This window comes from Nelusetta ayraudi, unplaced genomic scaffold, assembly GCF_046127955.1.
Source record: "Nelusetta ayraudi isolate G7.1 ecotype Tasmania unplaced genomic scaffold, CSIRO-AGI_Nayr_v1 ptg000006l, whole genome shotgun sequence".
Lineage (NCBI taxonomy): Eukaryota > Metazoa > Chordata > Actinopteri > Tetraodontiformes > Monacanthidae > Nelusetta > Nelusetta ayraudi.
This window is the reverse complement of record NW_027466056.1, coordinates 7,091,821-7,103,867: the sequence shown is the minus strand read 5'-3', so window position 1 is coordinate 7,103,867 and position 12,047 is coordinate 7,091,821. Positions and strand designations below refer to the sequence as shown.

At 43.4% G+C, this 12,047-nt stretch overlaps 1 protein-coding gene across 1 annotated transcript; it reads right to left on the bottom strand.

Moving 5' to 3' along the window:
- Nucleotides 1-800: 800 nt before the first annotated feature.
- Nucleotides 801-9,926, bottom strand: slc19a2 (solute carrier family 19 member 2). Its single transcript, XM_076017517.1, has 6 exons — nucleotides 9,725-9,926; nucleotides 7,128-7,673; nucleotides 5,740-5,989; nucleotides 4,263-4,455; nucleotides 2,440-2,581; nucleotides 801-2,345 (listed from the first exon to the last, which is right to left on the bottom strand). The coding sequence occupies exons 1-6, from the start codon at nucleotides 9,845-9,847 to the stop codon at nucleotides 2,202-2,204; spliced, it is 1,398 nt and encodes a 465-aa protein (XP_075873632.1). The 5' UTR covers nucleotides 9,848-9,926; the 3' UTR covers nucleotides 801-2,201.
- Nucleotides 9,927-12,047: the final 2,121 nt, after the last annotated feature.

Below are 12,047 nucleotides of genomic sequence, written 5' to 3'. Positions count from 1 at the left end.
CAAGCAGACAATGAAAGATTACTCATTAGATGTTTTTTGTACTTTCTCCAGATGATTTTTTTTTTGTTCAATAATTGGTGTTAGAGCCATTATTTATTATTTTTATTTTGTTTTCATGTTTATACGCCAAACCAGTAGAGGGCTGTATTGGCTCAGCCAGACAGACCATTTAACACAGGTGTACCTGGCAGCAGGTGTTTCCGCGGATTAGAAGAAAAAAGTTTTCAACTGTGCCCTGTGTGTTAGGTGGATCATCTTTTTGGTTGTTATTTTTGTTAATGCAACACTATGAGTTATCATTATTGTTGATGCCTGGCATTATGAGTTATTGTTATGGAAATATACACAGGCATAATTATTGGAAAACTTAACTTGCGTCTGCTGATGTTTCTTAGCGCATTGGGCGCACGTCATAACAAATCCGCATCAGCAACCATAGTATTGGCTCAACAAAGGGGCTTTTGCCACTACAATTGGAAGACTGACCACCAATTATATTCAAATAGTGAATTAATCTTTCAACTTTTAACATAAAACTCGAGTTGTTTTTCCTACCGTGTTCATATTTTTCACTAAATCTAAAAGCGACTCTATTGAACACTGACTTTTGATTAATAGAAATATCCCAAAAGGTGTCAAAACAATAGCTGAGTGTGGCTGTAGTTTAAAAACTAAATCACTCCATTTCAACATCGACGTCATCGATTTGGACGCAACTTAGGTGGAGAACTAACAAATCTTTTCGCGAACGTCGATGGTTTGCTCATTCGTTTCACGAAAAGAGACAACAGTAGGACGTCATTTAATTTCTGTGTATTGACAGATTGAGAAAAATGCTATAAAACACAAAAGTACACAGTGATGACTCTATGAAGGCAAAAACACGTCAAAACATTTCACATTCAAGTACCATTGTGCCATACTTTCAAAACTATTTGGCGATTGAGAGCTTTCACATTTCGTGGCAAAGTATGAAAAAAGATGGTCAGAAATTTGACAATAATCTTAAAACGCATTCACACGGCACGTTACACAACACATGGAGTGGCCAAAAAAATTAAACATCACGACAACAGTTGAAGTACACGGGATTGTCAACCAATTGGTAACAGAAAATTCCAATACTGCGACCGCAGAAAATTCCCCTTCACGTTTTATTGGTGAGGGTTCAGACCTGTGAGATTTCTTTCCAAAGTGGTGAAAACAAGGAAACAAAATGTCAGGACAAAACAAAGGGACACAGCAAAAGGCCGTGTTTTATTGCTCTTCATCTCAGCTTCGAGATTCCCGCAAACTCTCATGAGAACACTTCAGGCTAGTTTGGTCTGAGCGTGCTGGGTCGTTTTCTCGCAAAGGGGAAGGAAAAATAAAGACAAAACAGACAAAAAACATTTCAAGTACTTCACAGTTAATCTTGGAATTGTGCGTATCGTACTACACCGTGCAGCTACAGTGAGAATATTGACGACTGATAAGTGCGCCTGTCTTGTGCGTTGATTCCCCGCCAAGCAGTTTTTGCCTTTGCATTTGGTCAGTAGAAAACATATACAGCAGGCATTTCAAAATAGTCATTAGTATTAGTATTAATGGTGTCATTTCTTTTCTCTCGAAAAACTGTCTCTCACTAAGAAGCATTCTGAAAAGAAAATAAGTAAACGTACAGCAGCAAGTAGTGCATTTGTGAGTAGTTGTTCGCGGGGGACCAAAAAAAAAAACAGTTTTGGTCTTAACAGCAGCAAGAATCTCTCTCTCTCTCTCTCTCTCACACACACACACACATATGTGTATGTATCTGTATATATATGTATCTGTATATATACATATATATACACACACATATACATAGATATACTGTAGATAGATATACATAGGCTACAATTCCACCTGAAACACTGAACTTTAAGGCACATGTTCTGTAAGGAAAAATGTTAGCAAGTAGTCAAAGCAGAGCTACAGTACCACTGAGACCACGTGCAGAGGCGACAAACAGTGCTAACAGATCAAATTTCGACCTGACGCACACAAGCGCTTTTCACCGTTGAGGCCTCAGGTCTGTTATTCACTTCATAAGAGAAGGGATAACTCTTTGGCTGGTGTCCAAAATACGAAATAAAACCCACACAGAACTAGCTGTGCCAATGAGCGCTGCCATCCCAACAGTTTCAGATAGCACAACGCTGCGTCGTAGCTACGCAGTGTAGCTACGTGCCATCAGCAGGAGGTGGCGCTGTGGTGCCGTCGGCCGAGGCGTCCGGCTCCGAGCGCTTTCTGTTGGCCAACTTGCACAGCGCGGCCACGAAGAAGACCAGGGAGATGACAGCGAAGTAGCCGCCGTAGATCAAGAACTGCGGGGGAAAAGAAAATAAAAGAAGAATTCTGACTGTCAATCGTGTGTTCGGAACGTCGGGGGGGGGGGGGGCATTGGTCGTTTTTCCTTGCCTGGGTGAAAATGTCGAGGCCGAGGCCCGCCGTGTCCACCACCACCACCGTGAGCACCGTCTGCAGCAGCAGGGCGGCGAAGGTGTTGACGCCAAACACCAGGGCGTAGCGCTGCATGCTGAGACTGGCGGCGATCTGATAGCTGAGGTGGAGGAGGGAGGTGAAGGCAAACATTGCAAAAAAAATCACGGGAAAGCTTTCCACAAAACAGCTGGTGTTGGTGTGTGTGTGTGTGTGTGTGTGTGTGTGTGTGTGTGTGTGTATGTGTGTGTGTGTTGTATGTTATTCACATTCTGTGCTGAAGTAAAAGTACGGATACTTGTTGAGAAAAATACTCTGGTAAAAGTATAAGTACGGATTCAACCCCTTTACTCAAGTAAAAGTAAGAAAGAACAGATTATGAAATGTACATCAGTAAATAGTAAAAATGATTGTCTTTTTGCCGTTAATCAAACAATGATTGTTTGATAGTGTGGTGATCTCAGCTTTTTTTTTTGTAAAACAAGTCTATTTTGGCTAAAGGCTAATGTTACGCAGACTGGCATGCAAGGATCAGTTTGTATCAGTTTAAATTCTTAGTCTTGTCTTCGGGGCAAAATAGCAAACGGACGGCGTGTACTTCCCGGATAAGCTGGGGAGTTTTTAGAGGCGAGATCCAGCAAAGCACAAGTATAAAGCGCTGTCGTACCGAAAGCCCTTGGGTCAGGTATCTCCGCCTCACGGGCATGATGGGAAAGGGGGGGAGGGCGCGCTATCGATCTATCACGACCATTTGTCTGGGCTCATTTTTGTTTCTTCTCGGCTGAAAGGTTCCTACAGTGCGAACGCTGTGGGGAACCTGCAAGAGGATATGTTCCTATTGTGATTATCTTTGGCTCGGCCGAAATTTACAAAGGACAAATTAACTACGATCGAAGATTAAATACACTGAAGGTTGGAAATGTTAGCGTTAAATTAATCGCCAGTGCAGTTCTTCTTCAAACATTTTAACAACTCCATTAGCGAGTTACCTCGCTACAACGTCCACCTTCTAAAACGCTGTTGCGCCTCAACCTGCACGATTCAGTTGTCTTTCCTTCCTCTTTTTTTACTTGCACAAAAATACTCGATGACAAAATCAAGATAGCGTGGAAATTCAAACAGACTTATACTTCAGAACTAACTTTAAAAAACAAAAAAAACACCGCCACAGGATTATATTCAAATATGTACGTGGGTTAGTTTTACTTTCGACTAAGCAAAAGGTCCGAGGTATGGTGGCAGATTCCTGTCCTGCTCCGGAATTCTACTGCCATACATGAGACGTTTTGTTTATCGTTACAGTATTTTTTAGCAGAATTCGGAGTTGGAAGCAGCTCCGTCGTGACAGCGTCCCACTTGGAAACACGTTGGTAGTTGTTTTGTAGTTCTCTGTGCTGCCTTGTGCCATTTGGAGCGCGCCTTTAAGGTGACGCGTGTCATATTTGCAGATTTTGAAGAACAAACAGCGACATCAAGTGGTTACATTTTAGTTTGCAGCGCTTATTCACTCCATCTCCCTCTCCCAAGCTCGCCAGTGAACTACAGTGGCCTTCGCACCCTAGATGTTACCTCCATTTTTTTCTTTGTTGGTTTATTTAAGGACGCAAGCACTCACCCAAAATATGTTAGACGGGCTGGATTGTCCATACCAGGCTTCCTTAGAAATATGGCGGTGCAAGATGGCAACTAACTGGGAGGAAGACCTTTGCTAGATGTATATTCTTATACAGTATGTAGTAGTACATTAAGCGTTTACCAACACAAAAATATCGTAAATCGGGCCAAATTACACGTATACTCACGTGGCGACAGTGATGAGCAGCATGTACATGGTCCTGAAGAGGATGTAGGAGCCGTAGCACAGCCAGATGTTGCCCAGCGTGTCCATGGCGAAGACGCACGCCGACATCAGCAGGGAGAGGACGCACAGCGCCACCTCCCCCCACACGGCCCAGCGCACTGGGATGTGTCCCACGATCAGGGCTGCCATAGCCCCTGTGGGAAAGCCAGACACAGAGCTCAGAGTTTGGGTGAGGGGAGAAGATCCATCCGTCCTCTTCCGCGATAATAAACTCCACTGAGGACAGCGATCCAATTACCTCGCATCAACGTCAGGCAGCCTCTCAAAAGGAACCGAGCAGGTCTGGCTGATCTGTCGGTGTCTTAATCAAATTCAGTACTGCCAAAGCCTTCTAGCAACGCAAAAATACCTTTGGATTAAACTTTTATGGAGGGATAACTGTTTTTTTTTTTTTTTGGCAACGCTAGGTTTCTCAGTTTGGTAATTTATTCCCCCCAAAATTTGAAAATCGAGAAGTTTTTTTACAAACCAACTTTTTCACCAAGTGCAAGTCAAACACCCAGAAGATTGAACTCGGACTTTCCTCTGGGAGAGACCCATTGTTTCAAAAGTTTGGGGTCACCGAGTCATTTCTGCATGGAACTCCATTATAACCAGCTTGATGAAATAATCTAGTGGAATGCTCTAAGAACATTACGAGGGCAGGAAAATCTGTGGATTTGTCAGACATTATGGGATGGCTTTGACAGTGGTTGCCTTGAACGACTAATTGAATGTGATTTTAGAGAATGAATATCAAGTGTGGATCATGGGACCATCATTACAGAAGTTGAATGCTTTAAAATTGTATATATACATACATATATATGTATATGAATATATACATGTACATAGATATTTATATACATATACATACATACACACACACACACACACACACACACACACACACACACACACACACACACATATATATATATATATATATATATATATATATATATATATTTATATATATATACACATACATATATATATATATACATACATATATTTATATATATATATACATATATACATATATATATATATATACATATATATATACATATATACATATATACATATATATATATACATACATATATTTATATATATACACATACATATATACATATATACATACATATATTTATATACACACACACACACACACACACACACACACACACACACACACGTAGGAAAATCAAATTACTTCGATTGTACTGTGAGTATACACTATTATGAATGTATTTTTGAGCAGTATGTTTTGGTATGTTTTACCAATTCAAAAATCATAAATCAACCAAAATTTGACACAATGGACCTTTAAATGTGTATATTTTTTTGAATATATAAACATATAGGTGATGTCAGAAATGTAAAACACGGGTTGTGACAGACGAGCCCGGAACTATTTTAGCGGGACGCCTCACCGAGCAGCGTGGCTATCGTCTCCACGTAGCCGTTGTAGATGTCGTTTTCCTTGGACGGACGGATCGCCTCCCACAGCGCCTGGGCGTAGTTGACGATCTGGAAGTAGCCGCAAGTGGCCAGGGCCCACCAGGCCGACCAGGCCAGCAGGGAGCAGCACCGGTAGCACTGCAGGAAGTCGCGGAGGAGCAGCCGCAGCACACCCCCAAAGCCGCCACCGCCGCGGCTCGCCTCCTCCGAGTGCCCGGCGGCCTGCAGGCGAAGAAATTGGGAGGTTAAAAAAACGCAGTTTCAAGGTCCAGTCGTTAATATTTGGTAAAAGCTAAACATCCATCCATTTTCAATAACCTGCTTGGCTCTGAACTCAGGGTTGCGGGGGTCTGCTGCCGCCTCCCCCAGCTGTCATAGGGGTGAAGGCAGGGTGACACCCAGTTCATCGCAGGGCCGCATACCATTCAAACAACCATTCACACTCACTCACACCTACGGACAATTTAGAGTTTCCAATTCACTTCACGTGCCTGTTTTTGAGAGTGTGGGAGGAAGCTGGAGAACCTGCAGAGAACCCACGCACACGCAGGGAGAACACGCAAACTCCTCACAGGAAGGACCCAGGCCAGGAATCAAACCTGTGGTGGGAGCCATTTGTAATTTTTTTTTGTTGGATCTAATTATTTAGTTTTGTTTGGTTGATTAATATACCTTTTGATCATAACATTTAGCATTGTTTGAGTTAATGTGAATTCTTATGAATTCTTCTATTTTTCAGGTATCTTATAGCTTGGTGATCTATGTACTGTATATGGGTCTCCCGAGCATAGGGGGCAGCAGCGGGAAGGGTTGTGGTTTTCTACCAGGGCAAGAGAGGCGGCAGCAGCCATCGTTTGTTCGTAATAAATGAACCAAAGACTTGTTCGCCTGGACGACGGACTCTGTCGTATCTCTGCGTACATTCACTCCCTCGGTGCCTTGGGGGCCGTTTGATTTGATTAATTTGATGTTGGTTGTCAAGTTTGGATATCAAGGACGCGATCAATTAAAAGGACAAATGGCCCCTACACCTGTGACCTTCTTGCCTTGAGGCGGCAGCGCCAAGCACTGCGCCACCTTGTCGCCCAAAAGCTCAACATACTGCCCATTAATAGATGAATAAAAGTGTACACTCACAGTATGATACAAGTAATTTGCTTTTCCTCCCCTTAGAACAGTTCTCATATATATGAGAATATACATAGAGCTGTTAGCAGCCATTTTGCTAGCCACTTATTCAAGGCAGCCCCTCTTGACAGTGCTCTACATATGAAACATGCTGCCAGTCGGGCCTCAATTCACAAATTGGACCTTTAACCCAAAGCGAGGTGAAGGCCCAAAAACGAGGAGCGGCGCCCACCGAGTTCAGAGGATGGTCGCAGTCCGGTTCCTCAGCCTTCTCCAGCAGCGCGCCGCCGCCGCCTCGCAGCTTCTCCAGAGCGCTGTGCGAGGCCTTGTGGAAGAACAGGCTCCTCCTGGGCATCGGAAGGAACCAAGGGGCCACGAAGGCCACGCCGGCCGCCGCCATCGTCGCCATGACGAGGTGCAGCAGACGGACGCCGGCCTTGGAGAGGAGGAGCTGCCCGATGAGGGACCCGGCGGCCGACCCGAAGAGGGTGACGCTGCGGCAGTAGCCCGTCGCCCTTTGGTAGTGGGCGGGCTCCACCACGCTGTAGATGTAGGAGTAGTAGGCCACGTCCGAGGCGGTGGCCACGCCGAAGGCGAACTCCACCAGCTGCATGGCGAGGAGGCCGCGGCCCACCAGGAGCAGGATGTAGGTGGCCACGAAGCTGGTGGCCTGGAGGATCAGCACGGGTTTGTAGCGGAGGTAGTCCGTCGCCAGGAAGGCGGGGAAGAGCAGCACCAGGTAGGAGTAGGTCCATATCGGGTAGATTTCATTCACCACCTGCGGGGGGGCGGCGATTAGAAGCGCTCGAGGAACTGACGCGACCCCTCTAAAGGTCGCGTTCTCCATAAGGCCTGGCAAGTTTAATGATTCTGCGATAATGCAGCGAGTATCGAGACATTAAGCCCAATTCAAACCCTGCATGTGTTCCAACTGGCACTCTGCTCGACACTGTACTCTTGCAGGAGGAGCAATCAGGTCGAACGTCGAGCTTTGCTCAATGTAAGTCAATGCAACACTCACAAGAGGTCAGCAAAATAACTCCTGCCTTTCAAATCTTTCAGAAAAGAATTGAATTGTACCAACTTGTATCGAAGCGTATCGTTGAATGAGTATCGGGTATCGTATTGAGAGATTAGTGTCTTGCTACAGGCCAAGTTCTCCAGGCGCTTAGCTGCAAAAACATAGACTGTGGTTAGTTTAATTAGTCTCCCTGCAGGTAATTCAGAATGGCGAGAAGTTGGCTGCTCTTGAAAAAGCTCTTGAAAAAGCAGCGCTCCCCCCACTCGTGCTGACGACATCAGTGCGAAGCGTTGGTGGCTATTTCAGCGGCGCAACGCGGCAACAGGGTCGACCTTGCCTGTGCGAGCGCGAGGGTGTCGACCCAGCGGACAGTGCGCGTTTTGGGGAGAGTCTGTATCAGAAGTGAGAACCAACTGTCATCAAATAAGAATTGCAAATCATCATTTTTAAAAAAAAATTTTTTTATCTCCAGTTGACTTGCGTATTGAGTTATTTGTTCATTGTAAATGTCTGCCTCCATTGTCCCTTCTGCTATCCATATTCTTCAACCTCTCAGAGGCATCGCTACTATTTTAATGAATATATTCTGTATATAGTATGTGTGTGTGTGTGTGTGTGTTTTTCATTTAAAAACTACACTTCCAGACAAGTTTAAGTGATAGATTTTGACGCACAGTATTGTATTTAACAGTGCATAAAAGTTTATTTTCACCAAATTAACAAAACAAAGCATAATAAAAAGGGGGCAGTTGTCCAAGCTCAGATATTTTTATTTTATTTTTTTAAAGTAGGGACAAATGTCGCCAGTGCAGTTCTTCTTCAAACATTTGAGCAACTCCATTAGCGAGTTACCTCGTTACAACGTCCACCTTCTAAAACGCTGTTGCACCTCAACCTGCACGATTCAGTTGTCTTTCCTTCCTCTTTTTTTTTTTTACTTGCACAAAAATACTGCAAAACGTCGTGCATTACGATGTCATCGAGGTTGAATTGCCAGACAGCTCACACCGGCGCCTAATGCCAACGTCTGGTGACATTCCTGTGCCATTGTTTTTGTGCAAGGACCTCAAAGAGAGGTGTTGTGCAAAAGAGGTGAAATGCGAAACGGCAGTTAAACCGTGAGGAGAGAAAACGAGGGAGCCTGAGCAATAAGGCAGACTGCGTGGTTTTCACAGGTGATTAATCTGGGATTCATTTGGGGGGGGGGGGGGGGGGTTTATCAGAAATTTCAAGGGGATTTGGAAGTTGGGTTCTGAGAGAGCCCATTGTGCGAACTGTGTCGTGTTTGTTTGTTTGTTTGTTTGTGCAAATCCTGGCAAAAAAAAAAAAAGGGTTTGTTGTGATGCGGCGTCCACTCGACTAAAAGCGTCAGACAGATGCGGAGGAGTGAAGACATCAGGTCGTTGCGTGAGAAACTCGGGTGATGTAACGGCAGTGTCATGTTCGGAGCAGGACAGTTTTCTTATTTGCTACAGCCAACAGAGTTAACACGAATAGAGTCAACATGTTATTATACCAACTCATAATGTCCCTTTGCAACCAATAGTCGCTTTACCTACAAATCTTCCATCCCGAAATAAACTGGTTTTGACTCATTGTATAAGTAAAGTCCTGTTACATTCTTTAAGATAATAATAATAATTAAAAAAAAAATGTCCTTCGGTATAACGTATGACTTGATTTTCAAGTTAAACAGCGACGTTACAGATGAAGGAAATTCAAGTTCGGCGATGACGCAAGAGCTCGTGATGGGTCAGAGGGAGGATGTTAAGCACGGTAGCAGGTGAGCTACGGCGGGGCGAACTCACCTGAGTCTCCGTCAGGTTCTTGTCCGGCCCCATGAGAAAGGCGGTGAGGAAAGGTTCCGACGGCCGCAGATTGGCGAAGAAGCCATAGGCGCAGAGAAGGAGGGTCGGGTAGACCGCCTGCATGCTCAAGTCTCACAGCATGACCTCCAACACCGGGTCCACGCCGCGGAGTACCACCGACTAACCCGGAGCTCCGGCGCGCCGCTTCTTCGGCGGGAGCAGCGTAGGTCGGCTTCGGCGACAGGGTCTCAGCTAGCGCCGCCCGCAGGTTGAAACACGTCAGTGAGGACGTTGGCAGGAAGTTACAAGTTTGTCTTTATAATTCGAGAAAACATCAATTAAGGGTCAGTTAAAGTGTGGATGCTATTAAATCCAGGTTAAAAACGCCGCTTTTCTCCTATGCTAATGGTTGAGTTCTTTTAAAGCATCTTATATCACTGTATTTAATCCTTTTGCAATTTTCTATTTTTCTCCTTTTATTTTTAATTGTTATTGATTATTCATTGTTCTTAAGTTATTTTCCTGCATTTTGTCTTTAAATATTTTTGGTTTAAATGCCTTTGAATGCGGTACTTTTAATCATGCAAAGCACATTGTTACCTAGCGCATGAAATGCACTAAATAAATAAAGCTGTCTTGCCTTGCCGTCAAACATTTATTAGGTTGGGGAGGTGACATTTTAATAACAAATATCCAGTTTTTATTGAAAAAAACAAAACAAAAATACCCTCCAAAATAGCAGCAACAACAAACATTTAAAGCAGTATTTTACTTTTGTTATTCAGCCCCGGTGTGTCAGTGATTGCCAGCAACAGATTTTGATACATAATTTTCCTTTTTGAAGCGTCAAGCTTGGCAGTGCCACAAAATATCACCTTCCTATAAACTGCAGTATATTTGGTAACCCTTACAATTTAATCTTTGTACACTACATTTCAAGGAGTATTTTCCTATAAACATCATAATTTATTATTTCATAAGCATGGCACCCTTAAAGAAAACAGTCATAAAGTGTGAAATTTTTGTGGGCCCAAAATTGGCATTTTCAATTGGAAACCCTTTTGTGTGCGTTTATTCTAAATGAATAGAATGAGAAAGTTATTATTTCTTTTAAATCAATATGTACTGGAAAGTTTTTGCAATATTCCTTTAATTTTTTTTCTTACGTTGGTAGCGCTCCCTGATTCCTCCTGGGATACTTCGAAACTGTTTTGCATATAATTATAGTCATAATAAAATATCATTTTAAATATTTCATTCACTGTCAAAAAGATTATAATGGGCTACACAAGGTGCAATGAAAGAGTTTGATGACAATGGCTGAGTCAAGAAGAGGAGCTGCCTTTAAATACAGCAATAAATTTGATTTATTTTTACTGATTAGTGTACATTTTAAAACAATGACGTGATATTACTCAGCATTTTACACGTGGAGACTGGACCGATATACAGCGAAGAGAGTATTCCAGTATTTCAACAGAGCAAGGAAAAGTAGAGCCGAGTTCACTTATTACTCAAGTGCTGTCATTAACTGTTACAGAGACGACACGGACCAGCGGTTAATTTACTGACGTTTTAAAGACCGGGAGACGTGAGATTTAACATTGCGTTGAGCAAGATGGACTGGAGGGTGTGACTGGAGGTTGTGACGCAAGAAAACTGTCCAAACACACACACAAAAAAAAGAGAAAGAAACAGAAATGGAAAAAAAAAAAAGCTTGCAAAAGAATTACAATGAAGTCCAACGACGACCACGTGTTGACATACACGGCATGGCCACCGACACATTCAGAGAATGATGAGGTATTAAGACAAAGTGGCAGAAAGAGCCGATTTACAATGACGGAGACTGATGGCGACTCCTTGCTGCTGCAGTGAGGAATGTCGAGATGTGGAGGTCTGATCGCGTCGACTCGTCATTCAAAGGTGAAAAAAAAAGGAGGAAGCCGCTTAAAAAAAAGAAAGGAAAAAAAAGCCGTTCAATGCGTACTCGCCGAGACGTCTGCGCAGAGCCGGCGGAGGGAAAGTCTAATGCGTCGACGAATCAATTTACATTCATTTGTTGCGGGATGACGCGTAATTAACTTGGCTGCGTTGTACGCCACGGGCGACTGCTGACACAACAGCTGCTGGCAACGACTCGCGCGACAAAATTTTGGCAACCCTTTAAAAAGTGCTTCTCAAATCAAGCCTCAGTTATTTTCATTCTTTGTGATGATGATGAGGATTTTGCCCCAAAATTTACAGCTTGAGCAAATATAACATCCAAGGCTATAAAGCTGTGGGAAGTACCCAATAGTAGCAGTACGATATATTTTCTTAC